The sequence below is a fragment of the Tenrec ecaudatus genome, chromosome 1, assembly GCF_050624435.1.
Source record: "Tenrec ecaudatus isolate mTenEca1 chromosome 1, mTenEca1.hap1, whole genome shotgun sequence".
In the NCBI taxonomy this organism is placed as follows: Eukaryota; Metazoa; Chordata; class Mammalia; order Afrosoricida; family Tenrecidae; genus Tenrec; species Tenrec ecaudatus.
The window spans coordinates 187,128,801-187,152,505 of NC_134530.1; the positions used below are offsets into that span (position 1 = coordinate 187,128,801).

The 23,705-nt window shown below is 38.9% G+C and overlaps 1 protein-coding gene across 8 annotated transcripts in view; it reads left to right on the forward strand.

Annotated features, from left to right (window-relative positions):
• RABGAP1L (RAB GTPase activating protein 1 like) overlaps positions 1-23,705 on the forward strand; it is an 828,618-nt gene that overhangs the window by 234,365 nt on the left and 570,548 nt on the right. For all 8 annotated transcript variants that reach the window (XM_075527714.1, XM_075527698.1, XM_075527727.1 and 5 more), the window contains one exon: positions 20,383-20,476. In XM_075527714.1, coding sequence (XP_075383829.1) covers positions 20,383-20,476 — 94 coding nt within the window. The remainder of the gene's footprint in view (positions 1-20,382; positions 20,477-23,705) is intronic.

Consider the following 23,705-nt stretch of genomic DNA (forward strand, 5'->3'; position numbering starts at 1 on the left):
AGTCTATTTATCACCTCCTCTCCAGGGCTAGGTTCCTCTTATGTACTTCCACTATTCCAAAGCTCTAGCATGTCCTACTTACTCTTACTTGGCAGACACCTTTCCTTCATTCTACTCACATTCAATGAGATTTAGTACCTATTATGTGAAAGCCAAGGAGCCTAGTGGTGCAGTGTTTTAAGTGCTTGTCTACGTGGAAGATTATCAGTTCTAACCCACTTGCCTCTCAGTGGGAGAAAGATGATGCTTCTGTAAATATTACAGCCTTGGAAACTCTATGGGAAAGTGTCCTTTCTTCTATAGGGTTGTTCTGAGTCTGAATTCCTACTTTTAAAGAATTTTCAGTCAAGAGATGGGAAAGACATGCGTAGCACAAATGCAAGATATTAGAAGTACTTGTACCCAAAGATGAGTTGAATTCCATTGGTTAGTTTTATGCCATTTGGAAGAAATGCACCTATAATCAGTCCCTATGTATGATTTCTGTTGGATATGTATTATGATCACGGCACCCAGTTAAGGAGGTAAAACTCAAATGTAAGAAACCTGAGTTTCATTCTCATTACTTCACTTGAAAAAATATTTTCATAAACAGAAGAAACCTTTATCATAGAATTAAACAGCTGATAATCATTCCTCTTATTCTTTCACAAGAGTCTCATTTTATGTTCTAGCTTTTATAACATGCTCTTATTTAGAGAAAATAAAATTAATTTAAGTTACAAATACATTTATAAAAATTAAAATATCAGATCTGATGTAATCTTTTCAAATTGAAATAATATACAGTTGTTCCTCATTTACAGATTTACCTGTTTGCTAAAGTTTGTGAGACACTGAAATCAACACTTATGGTACGTTCACAGTCATTTTGGACATGTGCAGAGCAGCAAATTATTTTGAGTTCCTCAACACACGTGATGTTAAAACATTCTTGTTTCACCTTGCATGCTGCCCACAATTTTTTTAGCACCATGTTTTACACATTTTGTGCTTTTGTTGGCAGTTTTACTGATTTAAATACCCAAAGCCTAAATTAATGACATTATCAGTAGAATTACCTTCATTGCTATTGGGCCCCCCTTCTGCTCCCCCCACTCCACCCTCATGGTATCACTACTCCTATTACTATTTCTGAGGGGTTGTTTATCTGTCCTGGCTTCCTTTTGAAAGCTTTTATCTGTACCGATGCGCATACTACGATCTAGCAAGATTTGTGAGGTAAAATTGGGGTCATGATAATCAGGAGGCGGGGGACTGAACAGGGATGAATAGCAGAACATGGGCTAAGGGATACAGCAGATGGTCAGCATAAGATATAAATATATACATATGTAATCTATCAATGGTTTATGAAGGTGGGAAGGTAGGGGAGGGAAGGAAAAAGAGGAGCTGATAATAAGGGCTCAAGTAGCAAGATCATGTTTTGAAAATGATGATGGCAACATATGTATAAGATTGCTTAATATAATTGGTTTATGGATTGTTATAGTATCTATAAGATCCCCCAATGAAGTGATTAAAAAAAAAGAATTACCTCATGCCTCAGGAGGATGACTAGTAATGTTCCCTAACATAAAATGATAATGATGTCTCTAAAGTAAACTAGAGACATAAATAAACTACAGATATATGAATGGATTTGGGGCACATACTTAATTCTAACCCCAATCTGAGAACAATTGGATCTTATGATATGGCCCTGCTTGGTGCTCGCCCTCATGAAGAGTTCACTGAAGATATTGGTGCTGTAGAAAAAAAAGTGTGGTGATGAAACCAGTTGTAAATAATAGCATCTGGGGTCTTAAGGGCTTGTTTTCAAACAAGCAGTCATCTGAGTTAATAATGTCAACGGGGCCCACACAGAAGAAGCGTACTAGTCTGTGTTATCCAAACATTGTGAATGATAAAATCCAAACTGGAAGGAGGGAATGGTATCAGAGCTTAAATTGTGAATACTGGTTTTTTGGAAGGCTATTGACACTGGGCCCCAAAAATTCATTCACAGGGTCCACACACACACAGGTATTATACCTCCTCTGAATCCCCACTGACGATAGACAAGGGAGGTGAATAGTCTTGCTATCCTCCAGAGATCTGGGCTTTTTTTGTTTTTTCTTTATTTCTATGGTTTTCTATATAGGTAATCCAAGATGGATAGAGCTGTATAGACAATAGCTGCATTCATGGTTTCTTGTGAGGTATGGCAGGGGAGGTGGGAAGAAAATGACAATGAGTACACCAAATAAGTAAATATTCTAAAATTGATTATATAACTATTGAATTATATGATATATAATATATAGGCCAGTAAAACTCTAAAAATGCCCCCAAGTTACCAGCATGAAGCAGTGAACCAATAAAGAGATCTGAGGGGCCGGCCCCAATCCCAACTACATGGATAGACACCTTCTCCCCCTGGCCCCCAGAAGAATTCACTTCAGAGGACAGCAATGAAGCTACAGCTAAGGCAGAAGGACATGTCTGATTAGAGCACACAGGAGCAAATGAAGGGGGAGGAAGAGAGAGTGGAGCACATCCTAGACCACCAAGCCTTGAGGACGATATCCCTGCTCAGAGCAGCCAATGTACAGAGAGGACCATATGGCCAGCCCCACTAGGAGACACGACATCCCTCACTGACCCATGTTGACACTGGAAACACATTGCAGGAATTGTGCCCAATCTGACCCCAGCACACCAAGGCAAAACACTAAGGGCATGCAACAGAACAGCAAGGGGAGCAGATCAAGGAAGTCCTGAGGGAAGACCAAAAATAGATGTTGGGGCTAGGATGTGACACCCATCAGGTTAGGCAGGAAAACACTCCTAAAGTCAACAAACAGTTCTTGAATTATTTACAGACTTTACTCTTTTTTTGTCATTGGTTTATTCTGTTGTCATTTTCTTTTCTTTTGTTGTTTTATTTATCTCTGTCTTGTTTTTTATGAATATTATTATATCTGCAAGTCTATCTAGATAAGATAGGCGGAATAAACAACCTGGAAGCGAAAACAATGGCTCCTAAGGTTCCAGTAGGACATGGGAAAGGGGGAGGCGGGTGAAAGGAAGTGGGTGTTAACAAGCCCAGGGACAAGGAAATAACAAGTGATCCAAAATTGATGGCAAGGAGAGTGTAGGATGCCTGGTAGGACTTGGTCAAGGGCAATTTAACCAATAGGAATTACTGAAACCCAAATGAAGGTTGAGCATGATAGTGAGGCAAGAGGAAAGTAAAAGGAAATAGAGGAAAGAACTAGGAGGCCACGGGCATTTATTGAGGTATAAATACAAGCATGTACATATGTAAATATATATGACATTGGAGAAATAGCTCTATGTGCATATATGTATATAGGTTTAGTATTAAGGTAGCAAATAGACATTGGACCTCAAGTCAAGTACTCCCTCAACACAAGAACATTTTGTTCTATTCAATGGGCATTCCAATATACTCACCTTCCCGACACGATTGCTGAAGACAAAGCAGGTGCATAAACAAATGTGGTGAAGAAAGCTAATGGTGCCCAGCTATCAAAAGATATAGCATCTGGTGTCATAAAGGCTTGAAGACAGCTAGATGAGAAGCAACAAAGCCCACATGGAAGAAGCATACCAGCCTGTGTTATCATGAGTTCTTGATGGGATCAGGTATCAGGCATCAAAGAACAAAAAATCATATCATTGTGAATGAGGGGGAGTGTTGAGTGGGGACTCAAAACCCATATGTAGGCAACTGGACATCCCCTCGCAGGAGGGTTGTGGGGAGGAGATGAGTTAGGGTTCAGTATATCACCGATGAAACGTACAATTTTTCTCTAGTTCTTTAATGCTTTCTCCCCCCCCCCTCCACTGTCATGATCCCAAAACTACCTTACAAATCCAGCTAGACCAAAGGATGTTCACTGGTACAGATAAGAGCTGGAAACATAGGGAATCCAGAATAGGTAACCCCCTCAGGACCAATAATGAGAGAATCACTACCAGGAGGGTAAGGGGAAGGTGAGGTAGAAAGGGGAACTGATCACAAGGATCTACATATAACCCCCTCCCTGTGGGACAGATGACAGAAAAGTGGGTGTAGGGAGACATTGGACAGTGTAAGACATGACAAAAGAATAATAATTTACAAACTATCCAGGACTCGTCAGGGAGGGGGACAGGGAAAGAGGGGGAAAAATTGAGGAGCTGATACCAAGGGCTCAAGTAGAAAGCAAATATTTTGAGAATGATGATGGAAACCAATGTACAAATGTGCTTGACACATGAATGTATGTATGGATTGTGATAAGAGTTATATGAGCCCCAAATTGAATCATTTAAAAATATATACCCAAAAGCATAATTTTAAAAATTGTTTTATTAGGGGCTCATACAACTCATCACAATCTATACATACATCAATCGTGTAAAGCACATTTGTACATTCATTGCCCTCATCATTCTCAAAACATTTGCTCTCCACTTAAGCCCCTGGTATCAGCTTCTCATTTTTCCTCTCCCTCCCCACTTCTCACTCTCTCATGAACCCTTGATAATTTATAAATTATTATTTTGTCATATCTTGCCATGTCCGACATCTCTCTTCACCCACTTTTCTGTTGTCCATTCCCAAGTGAGGAGTTCACATGTCGATCCTTGTAATTGGTACCCCCTTTCCAACATAATCTCCCTGTATGCTCCCAGTATCGCCATTCATACCACTGGTCTTAAAGGGATCATCTGCCCTGGATTCCCTGTGTTTCCAGTTCCTATCTGTACCAGTGTACATCCTCTGGTCTAACCAGACTTGCAAAGGAGAATTTGGATCATAATAGTGGGGTGGGGGCAGGGAGGAAGCATTTAGGAACTACGGGAAAGTTGTATTTTTCATCATTGCTGCATTGCACCCTGACTGACTCATCTCCTCCCCGAGACCCCTCTGCCAGGGTATCTCTAGTGGCCTACAAATGGCCTTTGGGTCTCCACTCAGCACTCCCCCGCTCATTCACTATGGTAAATTTTTTTGTTCTGATGATGCCTGATCCCTTTGACACCTCATTATTGCACAGGCTGGTGTGCTTCTTCCACATGGGCTTTGTTGCTTCTGAGCTAGATGGCCACTTGTTTACCTTCAAGCCTTTAAGGCCCCAGATGCTGTATCTTTTAATAGCCAGGCACCATCAGCTGTCTTCACCACATTTGCTTATGTACCCATTTGTCTTCAGCAATTGTATCGTGGAGGTGAACACACAATGATATGATTTTTCTTTCTTTAATGCCTGATAACGGATCCTTTTGGCACTCGTGATTGCACAGGCTGGTTTGCTTCTTCCATGTGGGCTTTGTTGCTTCTGAGCTAAATGGCCACTGGTTTATCTTCAAGCTTTTAAGACCCCAGATGCTATCTCTTTTGATAGCTGGGCACCATCAGCAAAGCATAATTTAAAGTTAACTATATTCAAGGTCATTTTTTTCTTTTCTTTAAAATGAAACTTTTCTGTAATTAACATATTCAATTCAATGTTTCCATCATATCAAGAGAGGCTGTTTAGTCATCATCACAGTCAAGGTTATACCTATTTATCCCTTTTTCATAATGCTGAGTCTCTCTTTCGCCTTCCCTTTCTCTCATATGTCCCCAGATAATCACCAATTCCATCATTGTCTTTGTAATTTTTATCCATCCCAGTTTCTCTATAAATGTAACTATAGAAGACTAGGACATATACTAAGTAATCATCATCAAAAACAGAAACACACATGAAGGACTGTGTATTAGTTAGTTGATGAAAATGTGATTAGAGGCTTTCAGGACAACAACCCATTATTTCCATCACAAGTATAGTTCAGTATTCACTAATTTAGTATTCATAGCAACTTCATAGAACATAGTAACCATCAATTTCAAGAACTGACCCCATGTAGAACAGTGATTCTCAATATGCGGGAGTGTCTTATTTTTTAGGATTATTTGTCCTCAGTTGAGAACCCATGGTGTGCATTGAATAATATCATTCCTGAGAATGAGTTACAGATGTTAATAATGAACACGATTTAACCAGAAATATATGGATGCCATTGTAAATGAAACCGTCCAGGCAGAGGGAAGGTTTGAGTGATGGGAAACAGTATTGTGTGTGTTTGGTAAAATACAAATAGATCATTTGTAAGAGCACCAGATGATAAAAGTTGAGATTAAAGAGAATGCAGAGACTGGATTACGGAAGGATATTAATATATTGCATCCTGTATTTCAATCAAGGCTTGGTATTAATACTCTGTAGATTGGGTACAAATGTCTTCAAAGACTTAGTCAGGTTTGTTATTCAGGGTGTTTTATATAAAAGCAATTGCTTGCATAGTTTAGAAGAAGTTAGCTTTCTGAGTGAAATCATGTTTTAATCTTTTATTTGTGGGACTCATTCATACATGCAACCCCTCATTTTTAATCCCTTTTTTGCTTTGTTTTTGGAGAAAATTAGAACTAAGATTTTAATTGACCTACTTCATGTGACTTTAGCTTAGAAGTATCTGATCTAAGTTATCTTTTTTACCTCCACTAATTATAGAATTTTCAGTATCAGCATCTAAAATAGAAGTGTTCTGCTCTGGTGTTGTATATCTATCTTTCCTTTTATCTACCTACATATAAATTACTAAAAGGCAGGCAGCATACCTACTGTATATACTCGAATATAAGCCGACCTGAGTATAAGCCAAGATACCTAATTATTACCTGGGAAACCAGAAAAACTGATTGACTCGAGTATAAGCCTAGGGTGGAAAATGCAGAAGCTATTGGTGAGTTTCAATAATCATAACAAATGAAAATAAAATTACTAAAAATTGAGACGTCAGTGGGGTAATGTATTTAAATATTTATTTTAATAAAAAAACATAACTAAAAGGACAAGTCATTTAACATTAGTAAACCAGCACCGTAAGGGGAAAATAGGTTCAACAAAAAGAAGAAAGTATCAACAATGATACCTTAAGAGTACTATTCCCAAGCTCAATCAGCAACCAAGCTAAAATGTAAAGAGTTAAAATCCTTCAAAACTGGACTCCTCCTCATCATCTGTATCCCAATTCAGAGCTTCAGCTGGTGTGAGGTCATCATAGACGCTGTCCTTACTGAGATCACCGTCATCACCATCACTGCTGTCATTTTCATACAAAACACAGTCTTCACTGCCATCCATAGCATTATTAATACTACATTTCTGGTAGGCATGTCACATCATGTCTTCTGGAATGTCTTCCCATGCATCTCAAACCCACTTTGTATTAACTCTAGGTCAGGCTTTATGAGATTTCCTCCTTTTGTTAGTCAGGCTTGACCAGATGACATCCATTCATGCCACATCCTTCGCAAATGGTCTTTAAAAGGCTTATTCAAAGATACACCCAGACCCTGAAGTACAGATGTAAGCCCACCTAGAATAACAGCTAAAGTAACTTTACTAAATTTTGCCAATTTTTTTATGTCCTCAGATAGGTGGGCTCTGAACATATCTCAAACAAGTAATGATGGCTTTTTCTTTAAGGCTGCTCCTGGTCGTCGGTTCCAAATTTCTTCCAGCCATTTTTTTGTTCCGTCTTTATCCATCCAGCCTTTAACTTGGGCATGCATAGTAATTTTTGGTAGGAAATCGATCTTTTTAGGCAAGGTCTTTCTTTTAAAAATAATGACCGGACACAGTTTAGTTCTATTAGCCAAACATGATAGAACAACTGTAAAGTGTTGTTTTCCATTTCCTGTGCTTTTGAGAAAATGGTTTTTTTCTCCTAAACTTGCCACAGGTCTGTTGCTTGGAAGATCAAAAGTCATGGCAGTTTCATCCATATCCCCAATATCTGCCAGGTCATAATTATAAATCCTTCTTTGTTTTATAATAAATGACTGAAATGACATAATATTTTCTTCAAGGTCTTATGGCAATTTCTGGGAAATCTTTGTTCTTTGTCTCAAACATAGTAGGCCAAACCTATTCATGAAGCGGGTACACCATCCTGCTGATGCAGCAAATTTTTTAATGCCTGGTGCTTTATATTTATCATCCTTAACCATTTGTAGAGCACGTATGCGGATTCCCATGCGTGTTACGTGGTAACCATTTTGACGACACTCTATAACCCATTTATGCAATTCACTCTCTAGAGCCCCATAAAAAGACGTTAAACCACGACGACCTTTTTTAGCTTTTGGAATCTGCTTCCAAGTCTGCCTTCATTTTCCACCACTCCCTCACTTTCTTTTCATTAACACAGAATTCCCTACTTGCAATACTGTTATTGTTCCCTTCTGCTTTTGCCACAACCTTCATTTTGAAACCAGCCTCATATGACTGGCGTTTTTGTTTTGGTTCAAGAGTATCCATTTCTAATAGGATAAAAAACAAGACTTTGACAAAGAACTTTCATGGTAATGCGCCCCCTCCCCCCTGTGGTGTGTTAGCCAAGAGGAGGGGGTGTAGTCTGTGCAGGAGGGGATCCAGGTTACACAGAGACCAGAAGGGAGAGACGAAGCACAGCCACAGACACATCCTTACCAGTTCAGCTGCCGGGTATAAGTGAATCACTACGGGTGCTTCTAAGAATTGGAGCCGACCATGTCATAGGATGGCTCTACTTGGTTAGCTGTGAGTAAAGAAACATTCAAATCCCTGCAGTGTCAGTAGGGCTTTGAATGAACAGCGGAGAAATGGTAACCACCCGTGAGATAATGGGTGCTCATCCCATTACCTCGGGGGTGGGGGGGCCTCCCCAGCGAGATGCTACACCTCTCTGGGGTACCAATGACCCATGTATAAGCCAAACCCCAATTTTTCCACACAAAAAATGTGCTTATACATGAGTATATACGGTATATCCCCTTTTAAAATGTGGACATCTAATGAGTGCTTAGTAAATATTTGACTGAGTCAATAATTGATTAATTGACTCTGGCTTCATTTTACTGTACTTGTTCTTAATTTCTGCCTCAATAATTTGTTGTTGTTGTAAGTAAATAGTGTACATGTAGATAAGATATAACTGTACTGGTGGCATTGCCAATATCAAACCACCGCCATTTCTTCTACTTTAACTCATGGTGCCCACACTTATTGCAGAGTGGACCTACATTGCATAGGGTTTTCAAAGCTGAGACTTTTCAGTTGGAGATTGGCAGGTATTTGTTTTGCAGCATCACTGGATGATTTTGAATTGCCAACTTTCTTTTTTTTAAAAAAATATTTTATTAGGGGCTCATACAACTCTTATCACAATCCATACATATACATACATCAATTGTATAAAGCACATCCGCACATTCCCTGCCCCAATCATTCTCAAAGCATTTGCTCTCCACTTAAGCCCTTTGCATCAGGTCCTCTTTTTTTTTTCACCCTCCCTCCCTGCTCCCCCCTTCCTCATGTGCCCTTGGTAATTTATACATCGCTATTTTGTCATATCTTGCCCTATCTGGAGTCTCCCTTCCCCCCCTTCCCTGCCGTCCATCTCCCAGGGAGGAGGTCACATGTGGATCCTTGTAATCAGGTCCCCCTTTCCAGAATTGCCAACTTTCAGTTAGATGTTGTGCACTTAAATATTTGTGTTACCTATGGACTAGTGGTAGGGTTTTGGTTAATATTTAATCTTCTAAAACCTTACTTTCTTAATTCATAAAATGATATAATAAACTCCCATATATTGAGGGCCTAGTATATGTTTATATAGGGACAGCAGCTAGAATAACGGTTGGGGTGGGTTGTGGTGCAGTGGTGGTGCTGGTGGTTGGGGGGTAAGTAAAAGGGAGATGATGTCAAGAAGTCCAGGAAAAAAAAAAAGAATGTTTGGAAACTGATTGTGGTAGCAACTGTACAATCCTGCTTGACATGATTGAAGTGTGGAATGATATGATATATGTATTAACTCCCAATTAATAATACATTAAAATATACATTTCTTAAATTATATTTCAAAAAATAACCTGTTAAGTGAACTGGACTCTACCCCAGATACATTTGTAACCTGAGGACTTAACCTGTAAAAACATGGTGTCTGAGGTAGAATAAAACAGTTTTTTCAAGAGCAGTGTACTCTTGGCTGACAAGGTCTTGGTACATCAACGACTGTCATGCTATATTAAAACATATATTATTCTGATAACCCTGTGATGGCCATTTGTTATATTCTGGTTTTGCTTTTTTACATTAGAGCATATCTCAGAGTTGCGTCACCATTGGAGCTCATCTTCTTGAAGCTGTGTGATGTGTTTTATTATTTTTCAGAAAATGAAATACAGGAATGTTGAGCCTAAAGGGAAAGAAAATATAACATGGATTTGGGGAAGGTGGCTATTGAGGGGTGTTGGAGATAATAGGTAGATGATGTCAAGAATTCCAGAAAGGAAAAATGTGTTTTGGCAAACCTGTATGAGTATGCAAGAAATTATATAATTAGGTTTGATATGATTGAACTATAGAATGATATGACATATGAACTGGCTCTCAAACTATAGCAAAGTAATTTAACACAAAATAAAATAGAGGCAGAGATCCAGGAATGGGTTTGGCGCTCACACTAAATCCTAGCTTCCATTTAAAAATAGTCAGTTCTTACATCATGGCCTTGGTCAATACTCAGCTTCAAGAAATGATCACAGAAGATAAGGGTGCTACAGCAAAGTCTGATGATGAAAGCATATGGTGCCCGGCTATCAATCAGAATACTGACTGGGGTTTTAAACACTTGTATTCCATCTTAGCAAGGAGTCAACTAGCAGCCATCTTAGCAAGGAGTCAACTAGAAGCCATCTTAGCAAGGAGTCAACTAAGTCCACATGGAAGAAGCACACAGCTTTTGTGATCCAAAGATGACAACTACAAAACTCAAATATCGTGAGGAGAAAAGCATCAGAGCAAAATTATGAACACCCAATTTGTGGAGGACAGTGGGGGACAGAGCCCACAACCCACCTGCAGAGTATCTAGTCAGACTGGGTCAATGGCAAACCTGCTCTAGCCATAGACGATAGTTATACTATCAGGCAGAGACCATTGTAATTTTGATTATGCTGTATTGAATTCGATACTTGGTCAGTTGACTACCCTATAGATTCGACCTGAATTTGTTCTGGTTACAAGTATCTCTTACTGTTTCCCTGACAGAAATTTTCTTCCCTGGCCTTTTGATTACTATTGGGCATCTTTTCCTTCCTATGCATTATTAGTATTTTTGTGTATATATTATTATGTTTCTACCCTTATTACCTTAGTGTAATTTTTGTTTTCTATTATTTTCTGTTGTGTCTCCCAGCTGTGAAGCACAAGAGGAGGGGATGCATGATATTTATGGATACAGGGAGATATAGGGAATGCAGGGTGGGTGGGGAGACAAGGAGGGAAAGGGGATTTGGGGAGTAACTAATGAAGACAGAGCACTAGAATGGACTGTGATTGCGTAAATCATCTTAAAGGTGATTTAACCAGAGGGAGGGGAAAGCTCTAAAATTGTGAGGGTGATTGTACAATTCTCCATGATATGATGGAATGATGGAACTATTTTATTAGATAATATGTAAAATATTTGCCAAACAGTTGAAAAATAACATGTTAGTATTTTTCTTTATATATGTATTTTGTTATAACTTGCTAGGAGGTACTTCTTTGCTTTTTCCTCACCACTTAGTATTTTGAAAAAAGGGAGCTCCAATGGCACAATTGATTAGCAAGTGGTACTTATACAGGATATGGGGAACAAGATACTTTTATATAATTAAGGAAATGTGTTGATATTTCTCAAGGTATTTTTTTAATGAGAAAATGCACAATCTTCTTTATTAAGAAAGACGTTAACTCAGTGTTGTTAATTGTCCTTTGGGTCAGATGTGCTAGCTATCAGTTTCTTTGAGTATGATTGTCAGGTTTCAACAATTAATGATACATTTTTGTCAATCACAGCAACTATAGTGATTATTATTATTTTTATCATTTTATTGGGGGCTCCTACAATGCCTCTCACAATCCATACATACATCCATTGTGTCCAGCACATTTGCACATTTGTTGCCATCATCATTCACAAAACATTTGCTTTCTACTTGAGCTCTTGGTATCAGGTCCTCATTTTTCCCCTCCCTCCCTGCTCCCCCTTCCCTCATGAACCCTTGATAATTTATAAATTATTATTTTGTTATATCTTGCACTGCCTGACGTCTCCCTTCACCTACTTTGCTGTTGTCCATCTCCCAGAGAGGAGGTTATATGTAGATCCTTGTAATGTTTCCCCTGTACACCCTACCTTCGCTCCACTCTCCTGGTATCGCCACTCTCACCACTTGTCTTGAGGGGTTTATCTGTCCTGGATTCCCTGTCTTTCCAGTTCCTATCTGTACCAGTGTACATCCGCTGGTCCACCTGGATTTGTAAGGTAGAATTTGGATCATGATGGGGGGGGGTAGCATTTAAGAACTGGAGGAAAGTTGTGTTTCATCATTGCTGCGTTGCACCCTGACTGGCTCATCTCCTCCCTGCGACCCTTCTGTAACGGGATTTCCAGTTTCCCACAGATGGGCTTTGGGTTCCCAATTTACACCCCCCCTCGTTCACAGTGATAAGACTTTTTTTCTTTGATGTCTGATACCTCATCCCTTCCATACCTTGTGATTACACAGGCTGGTGTGTTTCTTCCATGTGGGCTTTGTTGCTTCTGAGGTAGATGGCCACTTGTTTACCTTCAAGCCTTTAAATCCCAGATGCTATATCGTTTGATAGCTGGGCACCATCAGCTTTCTGCACCACATTTGCTCATGCACCCATTTGTCTTCAGCGACCATATTGGGAAGCTGAGCACACAATTATTTTATTTTTTTCTTCTTTGATACCTGAAACCTGATCCCTTTGACACTATGTGATCACACAGGCTGGTGTGCTTCTTCCATGTGGGCTTGGTTGCTTCTGAGCTAGATGGCTTGTTTACCTTCAAGTCTTTAAGACCCCAGACGCTATATCTTTTGGTAGCTGGGCACCATCAGCTTTCTTAATCACATTTGTTTATGCACCCACTTTGTCTTAAGCGATCATGTCAGGAAGGTGAGCTCATGGAATGCCAGTTTAATAAAACAAAGTGTTCTTACATTGAGGTAGTACTTGAGTGGAGGCCCAATGTCCATCTGCTACTTTAATACTAAGCCTATACATATATGCACATAAATCTATTTCCCTGTCATCATAAATAAGTATATTTACATATGTACATACCAGTATTTAGACCTCAATACATGCCCTTTACCTCCTAGTTCTTTCCTCTATTTCATTTTACTTTCCTCTTGCCCCACTATCATGCTCAGTCTTCATTTGGGTTTCAGTGTTTGTTCTCGGTTATATTACCCTTGCATAAGCCCTACCTGGCCTCTTACACCCTTCTCCCCACTGATTTTTGGATCATTCGTTGTTTCCTTGTCCCTGAGTTTGTTAACACTACTTCCTTTCCCCCCTTTCCCCTCTGCAATGTCTCCCCAGAACCATTGGTCCTGTTGTTTTCTCCTCTGGATTATTTATCCAGGTATGCTCCCTTCTTGATTCGCTCCATTTTGGGGGGTTTAGACTGCGCTCCTTCCCCATCTTGTGACTCCAGAAATGTCCTCTATCGCAGTCTGCTCCAGTAAGGGGACAACGTGACACGTGCTGTTGTCGGTTGCCCTGTCCCTTGTGTGACCCATTAGTTCCCTACAGGGACGTCATCCTCTAAACCTGGTGTGCCAGTGTGGGGTCCAGTCTGGCTCTCTTTCTGTTCCTCTGTCCTGGCCTGCCTCCCTGTGGGTGTGGGTGTGGCATGCTGGCCTCTCTCCCCAACCTGTAGGTTCAGTTCTGCTCTCCACCACACCCACTTCCCTGGAGCAGGTCAGTTTGGCTCTGCTTGGGGCCAGCTACAGTGATTATTAATTAGAAACCAGTGACTAGATTTTGAATGACAGTGATGATAATTTAGTTATAGCATAGGTCTGCCTTTTCTCTGAACGATTTCTCTATATTGAATCACCTCACTCTTAACCGTGGGAAATTTATAACAATTTAGAAATTAGAGATCATTTATTTTAACTTTTATTATTTACACTTGTATTTCAGTTTAATGTGGACAAGTATATTCTGACTGTTATGTGAGAAACGAAAGACTTGTATTCATGGTCACATACATACTGTTATAGTTTTCAGTCATATATCTCCCTTTCTTCAGTGACTGATAGGACCATGATCACCTTTGAAGACTTGAAGTCCTACTAATTTGCATGATGAATAGCTTATGTTTTTGGAAGCGAGTCTATTGCAACTTGTTGCCCATATTATTTTCAACATTCCTTATTTGAACAGAGTAAAATTAAAGGGAAAAAAATCTTGAAAACTCCCAATAGTCATATTTTATTTGTGTTTATTTTATGTTTATTTAATTAAAAAGAGGAGAAAGGAAATTTGCCTTTAATTCTCCCAATTTTATAATTTATACAATATTTTTAAAAGCATTTCTTTTCTATTCTTTTTATAATGTTATTAGGTACTCATTTTTAAAATTTCTGTTTTGATTAAGACAAAAACATTGCTGATAGAAATGTCCCCCCCCCCTCAAAGCAGGAGTATCCAAAGTTAAAGTAAGCCTTTCTATTATTTTGATTGAAGTTTCATACATATTTATTTTGTTTGATCTGTTTTTTAAATATATTCTACTTTCTTTTAGTGTTAGACAAGTGGTTTTCTCTGCTCTCTGCATGTCAGAAATCAGTGGATAATAAGAGGGAAAAAAGACAAACCTATACTGCCTTTTCTAGTTACTTTGAAGTTGTGGGTAGGAAAACTGAGGACTTAATAAAAACAACAATAAAAATGAGAGCTATAACACTTCAGTGCTCTGTATGCCAGGTAGCGAGTTGAGTAATTCTTCATTTTCCTTTAAGTTTTACACTATGGGATAGATACTATTATTCTTATTTTATAGATGTGCAGAAAACAGTAGCCACAGTACCTGGGTGTAGTTACATGCATAGTACTCTGGACAGTCCTACTTTCTAGAGAAGACTGGTAAACTTCAGGGCAACTGAAAAAAACGAGGAAACTGTTCATAAAAACAGAGTGGAAGTAGGCATGTTAGAAGAGACTCTACCAACCCTATTCTTTAAGTATGGTCTCTCAGGAACTTTTCTAAAGTTAAACTTCATGAGAAAAGTTGAGAATATTAGCACCAAATATCCTCAACTTCTAGCTTCTTAAAATGTTTCCAAACCCCAATATATTGTCAGAAAATGGGATATCCTTTGGATCAGTCACTTGGTATGTTCATGTAGGGAATTTACCCCATTTATCATCTTTCATATCTTGAATGTTTTCCTTCCCAATTTCCTTAAGTATATGAGCACATTGCAAAAACACAGCAACAATAAAAATATTCTTCATTTTATTATTTATTATGTGTGGAAGGGCTACTATGTAAAGACAGGAAAAGGCCTACTCATAGCCTTCAAATAGCTCAGAGTCCAGAGGAGGAGGAAAAGCATGCAAAATATAAATGTTGTAAATGGTCATATAGGTATTGTGATTTTTCATTATTGTGTCCCGGAAGTACAAAGTATAACTCATAGTGTCCTGGTAGTACAAAGTATAACTATCCCATAGGATTTCCTAGGTTGTATTCTTTATAGGAACATATGGTCAGACTCTGCTTCTGCAGAGTCACTTGGTGAGTCCACCCATTGACCTCTCTGTCAGCGTCCAAGCAATAATCATTGCATTGCCAGGTCTCTTCATATATTACATTAGAAGTATGTGTAAGAATAATAAGGGAAAGACTTGTCAATATTCTGGGGAATGAGAGCTGACAAAAGAAATGTATTGCTTAAATTGTATTTCTTGTGGCTATATCACTGTTGCCTCATGTTCCCACATTTAGTGGGTTTATTGTTATTAAGTGCTATGTATCAGTTATAACTCAGAGCAAATCTATGAACAACAGAAAGCACTGCCCACTCTTACACCATCCTCACAATTATTCCTATGTTTGAGCTCATTGTGGCAGCCGCTGTGTCTGTTCATCTCATTGAGTGTCTTCCTCTTTTTCACAAACACTTTACCAACTTTAGTCTCCTGTGGGGTGAGGAGGGTCCCAAATAAATCATCACAGGTTCTAGGGTGCAATTGTACAGCGATAAGTAAAGATTATAGAAAAGTCATAGAGAGCATGAGAGGTGGAGGAGAGATTGGAATAATGGAGTCAGACACATTTCATGGTAGCATGCTCACCTCAGCCCTGCTTGGTGGTCCTCGTGGTGGGAGCCCGGGCCTCAGAGAGCAGGAGAGAGCCTCCGGGTCCGAGAGCAGGAGGGAGCCCCCAGGTCCGAGAGCAGGAGGGAGCCTCAGGAGCAAGAGCAGGAGGAAGCCTTTACTTTATTGCTAACCAAGGGTTATATCTCCTTGGGGGCATGATTACAGGTAACCACATATCACAGAAAGGGGCAGTACAATAGGCATACACATCATAGGAAGGGGATGTATGGTAGGCATAAGCGTGATAGGAAGGGGATGAGTTAGTGGTGTACCCATGGGAATGGGAAGGTCTAAGGGTATACATGTGACAAGATGGGTGGACCCTAGATTCATGATGGCAGCCAAACCTTGGTCATTCAAGGGCGGGTTTGACCTCTGGCGTTTCCTACAAGGCAACAGACAACTACTATCCTTATCAGAAGGGAGTGGGCCCTATTTGTTGTGGAATAAACAGTGGTGTCTGCTTGGTCTAGATTGCTGATAACCCTTAAGGAGAATGACCCTGACCTACTTCTGATGACCTCCAAGTGTATAGTCATGCTTAAGTTTGGCATACATTTGGGAGAGACACTTGGGAGAAATCCTTCTGACCGATCCTTCCTGATTATATATCTAAAGTGTAGAAGAAAGATACTTCTTTGGCTCCATGACTATCATAATGATGAACAAATCTGCCTTGGCAGGACAGCTGGAATGCTGCTGAGAAGAGGGGATGGCAAGATTTTGTCTCATGTACTTTGAGCATGTTATTAAGGAAGGACTGGCCTCTAGAGAAGGACATTATGTTTTAAAAAATAAAGGGTCAGCACAAAGGAGAAAACCCTTCAATGAGATGGTTGCAGTGTCTGCAACAATGGGCTCCAACACAGGAAAAAGATTGTGAGACTTGTGAAGAACGAACCTAGCAGCATTTCATTTCGTTTCCTGAGGCAGAACTCACTTCCTGCAACCCGGCAAATACCATCACCAATACCCAACACCCAAGCATCTTTATTCTTTTTTTTTTTTTGACTAGGTCCCATTGAGTGTGTTTTCACCTTCAGTTATGTAAAACACAATGACACACTGCCCAGTCTGTACCGTCTCAGAACCGTTACAGTGCTTGAGTCCATGGTTGCAAGCACTGTGTCAACACATCTCTATGAGGACCTTTCTCTCTTTCACTGCCCCTCTACCTGACCAAGCATGATGCTCTTCTCCAGGGACCAGTCTCTCCTGACAACATGTCCAAAGAATAGACCCAGTCTTATTATCCTTCCCTCCATGGAGCACTCTGGCTGTACCTCTTCCAAAATATATCAGCTTTAGCAGCTCATGGCACTTTCAGTATTCTTTTCTAGCATCACAATTCAAATGCATTGATTTTTCTTCAATCTTCTTTATTCAATGTTCAACATTCACATGCATATGAGAACATTGAAAATACATGGCTTGAGTCAGGCATACCTTAGTCATACCTTGAGTCAGGCATACCTTAGTCCTCAAAGTAACATCTTTGCTTTCAGTATTCTAAATAGATCTTGTGCAACAGATTTACCTAATGCACCACATCTTTTGATCCTTTGACTGCTATTTCCATGAGCATAGATTGTGGATATAAGCAAGACAGAATTCTTGACAACTTCCATCTTCTCTCCATTTATCATAATACCTACTAGTTCAGTTGTGAGGATTTTGGTCTTCTTTACTTGGAATATAGGCTGAAATCCTTGATCTTCATCAGCAAGTTGTTTCAAGTTTTCCTCCCTTTCAGCAAGCAAGGTTGTGTCATCTGCATACAGCAGGTAGTTAAAGCCGTCTTCCAATCCTGATACTACTTTCTTCATCATATAATCCAGCTTTCTTCATCATATAATGCAGATTGAATAAGTATGGAGAGAGGATACAACCTTGTCTCACACTTTTCCTGATTATAAACCACACAGTATTCCTTTGTTCTATTCCCAGAACTGCTCCTTGATCCATGTACAAGTTCTGTATGAGTACATTGAAGGGTTCTAGAATTCCCATTCTCCTCAAGGTTATCCATAATTCGTTATGATTCACACAGTAAATTGCCTTGACAAAGTCACTTTAAAAACCAAGTAAATATTTTTCTGCTTTCAGCCAAGATCCACCTGATATCAGCAATGATATCCCTTGTCCTTGTCGTCTTCTGAAACCAGCCTGAACCTCCATGTACTGCTGCAACAGTTGTTGGTAATATGTAGCAAAATTTGCTGGCCTGTGTTATCAGTGGTATTGTTTGGTAGCTTGAGAATTCTGGTGGGTCACCTTTTTTTGGAATGGATCTCTTCCAGTCAGTTAGCCCAGTAGCTATCTTCCAAATTTCCTGGCACAGACAAGTGAGTGTTTCCAGTGCCTCATCAGCCTGTTGAAACATTTAATTGGTATTCTGTCAATTCTTGGAACTTTGTTTTTGGTTTATGCTTTCAGTGCAGCTTGAACGTCTTCCTTCAACATCATTGAATCTTGCTCATATGCTACCTTCTGAAATAGTTGAATGTGGACTAGTTCTTTTTGGTACAGTGACTATGAATGCTTTCCATTTTCTCTTGATGCCTCCTGCATCATTCAATATTTTGTCCATAGAATCTTTCAGTATTGTGACTCACACCTTGAATTTTTTTCTTTGGTTCTGATAAACACATGTGGGGTTATTGAAGGGCAGAGGGATAAATGACTCAGTGAGCCTCACCTTTCTAGTTCTCGGGTCTCTTGCTCTCTGATGGTCGGACCAGGGTGTAGCTGCCTTAACCAGTTCCCTGCTTCAGCTGGCAAGACTCACTTCCTGCAGTACATCCCTGTGGAGAGGCCAGATGGACATGCCCCGATGCAGTGCTGGGTGCTGGAGCAGCCATGTGAAGACCCCTGCCAGCACTGAGATGCTTACATGTTCACTGATTTGTCTTTCCTCCTGTAGTCAGCATCATTGCATGTTTTGTGAAATGGAGGAGGAATTTATGGATTAGTGTAAGTCAGCACTGTGGGCTTGGGGAGCACTGGGTTGGGATGTTTTCTTGATGTGCACTTATCCTTTATATAAAATTCTCTCTTATACATATGAGTTTCTGTGGATTTGTTTCTCTAATGTACCCAGTTTAATTTACCCTCATTCACATTGATATGATTTTTTGTTCTGGTTCTTTGATGCTTGATACCTGACCCCATCGGCACCTCATGACCACACAGGTTGGTGTGCTTCTTCCATGTGGACTTTTTTGCTTCTCAGCTAGATGGTTACTTGTTTATCTTCAAGCATTTGTGACCCCAGATGCTCTATCTTTTGATAGCCAGGCACCATCAGCTTTCTTCACCACATTTGTTCATGCACCCATTTTGTCTTCAGCAATAGTGTCAGGAAGCTGAGCATCATGGAATGCCTGGTTATTAAAAAAAAGTGTTCTTGCATTGAGGGAGTACCTGAGTATAGGCCCAATGTCCATATGCTAACTTAATACTTAACATATATGTATGAAAATCCATTTCTCTATCATTACATATAAATTTATTTACATTTGTACATGCCTGTATTTTGGCCTCCCTCAATGCCCACTTGCCTCCTAGTTCTATCCTCTATTTCCCTTTTATATGTACATATTTTTAATCTAGATGTATTTCTGCTAACTTGATGTCTCCTGTGCCTAAATATTCACCCAGTGTCTGGTTTTCTTTTAAAGTGTTATCATTTACTTTCAGTCTACTGAAGTTCTTCTATGCTTTCCAACCCTTCACAGTTTTGATTTCCTTGATATGGTGGAAAATAACTGGGAAGTTTGCCAGGATGACAAACGTTGTTGTTATTAGTGATAATTTTATGGCTCATTAGGAGGAGTTAATAATGATAAAATAGGTTTGTTTCATATCGTTTTATGGATCATTTAGGAGATAAAATTATATTCCCCGTGTTTATTATAGTCATGCATATTTATTATAAAATATTAGGATATTACAAAAGTAAAGACTTAAAAAGCGAAAGATGTATTTGCTAAGTATTTATTGAGTGCCTACTATGTTAAAATGGTTGTATCATCATCATAGTCTTATTTCTTGCTTTATGAATCTTTACATTTTCACTGTTTTTGTGTTTGTTTGTTTTTTACAGAGAGTGATAATGAACTCTCAAGTGGAACAGGTGACGTGTCAAAAGATTGTCCTGAGAAGATCCTCTACTCTTGGGGAGAATTACTAGGAAGATGGTAAATATTTACTTTTCCTGTTGAAAATTTTGTATTTACATTGTTGATTGATACTGATTGCTTATATTAGTTAATCCTATGAATGTGTTGGAGAAAGAGGATTGTTTTAGTCAGGGTCCAGGCTAGAAAACAAAACCATATAAGGCCTTTTGAACAGAATGATTTAATGCAGATAAGTGATTTACATGTATCATTAGAATACTGAAAGAGTCAAAGGGGGATCTGAAGTAACCCAGGTATAGAAAGCAGCTATTAGCTGTATGGATGGAAAATATACAGAATCTAAGTCTGAAGAGACCTCGTGAGTACTGATACAGGAACTTTTGAGGAGGCTTCTTAACTGGTGACTTGAACTTCTAAGGAAAGTTCAGAACAGTTAGGAATTAGAAGAACTAGCAGGGATGAAAACATTCACATAATTTCTGAAGAAAGACTGAAGAAACACTCAAACTTCTGAGGTAGTGAGGAACACCATAGGACTGGTACTGATATGAGTATTTGTGGGGGATTATGGTATTTCCAGTTCTGGTTAAACAATTTGTGAATTATTTCTTCTACCTTCTATTCTCATCCCAAAATTGAAAGCAGAAAAGCAGTTAAACCAAAGATAATATTTATAAAGATCAATTAAACTAATACATTTTTAAACTAGACTGATTAAGGAATAAGGCATGAAAGAAAATAAAAATTACAGAAATCAAAGAGGGTAAATAATTCAGGTATTTGTTGGCATCAATATTACAAATAACTTGCTACTTATAGCTTCAGCAAATTAGGTGAATTGGACAAATTCCTTGAAAGCTAACAGCTGTTAGAGTTCACTTAAGAGAATATAAAAACCTCAATAATCTTGTATCTGCTAACAAAATTGAACTCATATCTAAAACTTTTCAACAACAACAAAAATCATGCATCCCATATTGTTTTATTGACAAATACTACCACATTTAAAGAACAAATAATATAAACTCAACACAAATTATTCCAGAATATAGGAGAGGAGAGTCCCAATTTGTTTTATGATTCCAATATCCTCTATTACTCAAATTAAAAAAAGTTATAAGAAAAACAATACAGACCAATAAACCACATAAATATAAATTTCAACATCCTCAACAAAAGACTTAACACATCAAATCTAGCAAATTAGAAAAGAGATAAAATAGCGGGAACAAAGTAGGAATGTTCATCCTTACCATTCTAATCAGCATGCGTGATAGCGGGATAGATAGAATGAGATTAAGCTATGATCTAAGTAGAAGGTGTGAATCAGACCACACTCTATTTAATGGTTATCTTGATTAGTGTTACTTATAATGGATGTAAGGAATTATATACTACATCTGAGAGAAAAAAGAAAACTATTTCTGGAGTGGGGTGGGAAAAATCCAGTAGAAGACCATTGCTTACTAAAAACATCTTGCCAGATGCCTCAGGTCATATGTGCAAAAATAAGAGACTCCAGAGGTGGAGAGTAGATTATTATATTTGAGTGAAATTTGGTTGAAATATATAACTCCCACCTTGAAGAGGTCTGGTAAGAAAATAGGGGAAGATACTAATAGGAGTAATTGTTAACATGATTTTCTATAGTGCCAAACTGCTGCATGTGAAATGAGCCCACTGTACAAGAGGGGATGTGAGCTCATCATCAGCAAGAGCCAGGAGTGGAGTTTGCCCTTTTGTCTTTGCATATGGCTTACCCCTGCCTGACCTTCGCACTGACTGCACTCAGCACCATGGGAGACATTCTCTCTAACTTCTGTGAGTTCTGGGAGACACTGTAGTTATTTGCAGAACCCAGAGATGTGAGGGAACGTACTCAATGGAGACGTGTGGGGAAATAGAGCAGACTAGCAAGATTGGACTTGGGGGACTTTTTCAATATCCAAGTCCTGGGGGATAATTTGACATTAAATCTTACAAAAGAAACTATTACCATATTAACACATTTTAAAAGTTGTAACCAGTGTCATGGAACAATTTATATAAAAATGTTAAAGAGGATCTAATATACCATGTAAACATTCACCTAAAACACAATAAAGTATAATTTTAAATGTCTTCTTTATTCTAGGCACCATTCTAGGTAACTGGGATATATAAGTGAAGAAGACGAGATTCATGTGGGACATTTTTATCCATGCATCAAAAGCAGCCTGATTATTACACAATTAGTATATATTATCATTGATCTTAATAGGATTTTGGATAGGTGGGGAAAGTAAAAGCCATTGGATGTTGACTGTGAGACACAGGGCAATGTCAGCAGTAACTCCTAGGCTTCTGGTTTTGGTGGGTGGTGGAGACCGTAATTGAGATGGGATGCCCTGGAAAACAACACAGCTCAGAGAAAAATAGGATGAGTTCAAGTTTGGATGTGCTACTTTTGAATTGCCTTTGACCTTCAGGATCTTAGAGCAGAGGGCTTAGTAATAACTGATTACTTGGGCATGGCTGGTAATACCTAGTGATAAGAGAGTGAAAGAAGTAATCACCGAAGGAAAGAGTGGAGAGGTAGAACTCAGAACTCTGAATCATTTAATAGAAGAAAATGTGTGGGAGAAGAAGAAATTAGTGAGTAGACAACGGTTCTTCTAAGAAAAGTGATTACATAGGAGAGAGTGTGATAGCTAGAAGCATCTATCGGGTAGAAAAATATCTTCATTTCCATAGAAGATATTTATTGAGTTTTAAATAGCTCTAACCACACACCCCCTAAATCAAACTCACTGCTGTTGAATTGATTTTGACTCATAGTGACCCTATATAGGGATTCTAAGCCTATAAATCTTTCTGGGGGCAGGAAAACTCATGTTTCTCCTGCAGAGAGGCTGGTGACTTTGAACTACTGACCTTGCAATTAGCAGTTAAACACATAGTCTACTTTGCCACCTGGGCTACTTTCTAAATACATAGTCATGATTTACTGATGTCTCTGTAATATTTAAAGAACCCTGATGAACAAGCACTTGGCGTCTATTGATGGATTGAAATCATACAGATCCAAAAAACCAAATAAAATTCACTACCATTGAGTCTATTCCAACTCATAGTGACTCTACAGGACAGAGTTGAACTGCTCCTATGGGTTTCCAAGACTATAAAGCTTTATGGGATTAGAAAGTCACATGTTTCTTGCTCAGAGCAGTTAATGCTTTCAAACTACTGAACTTGCAGCTAGCAGCCCATAGGTAACCCACTATGCCACCAGCAAGGACCACTCTGA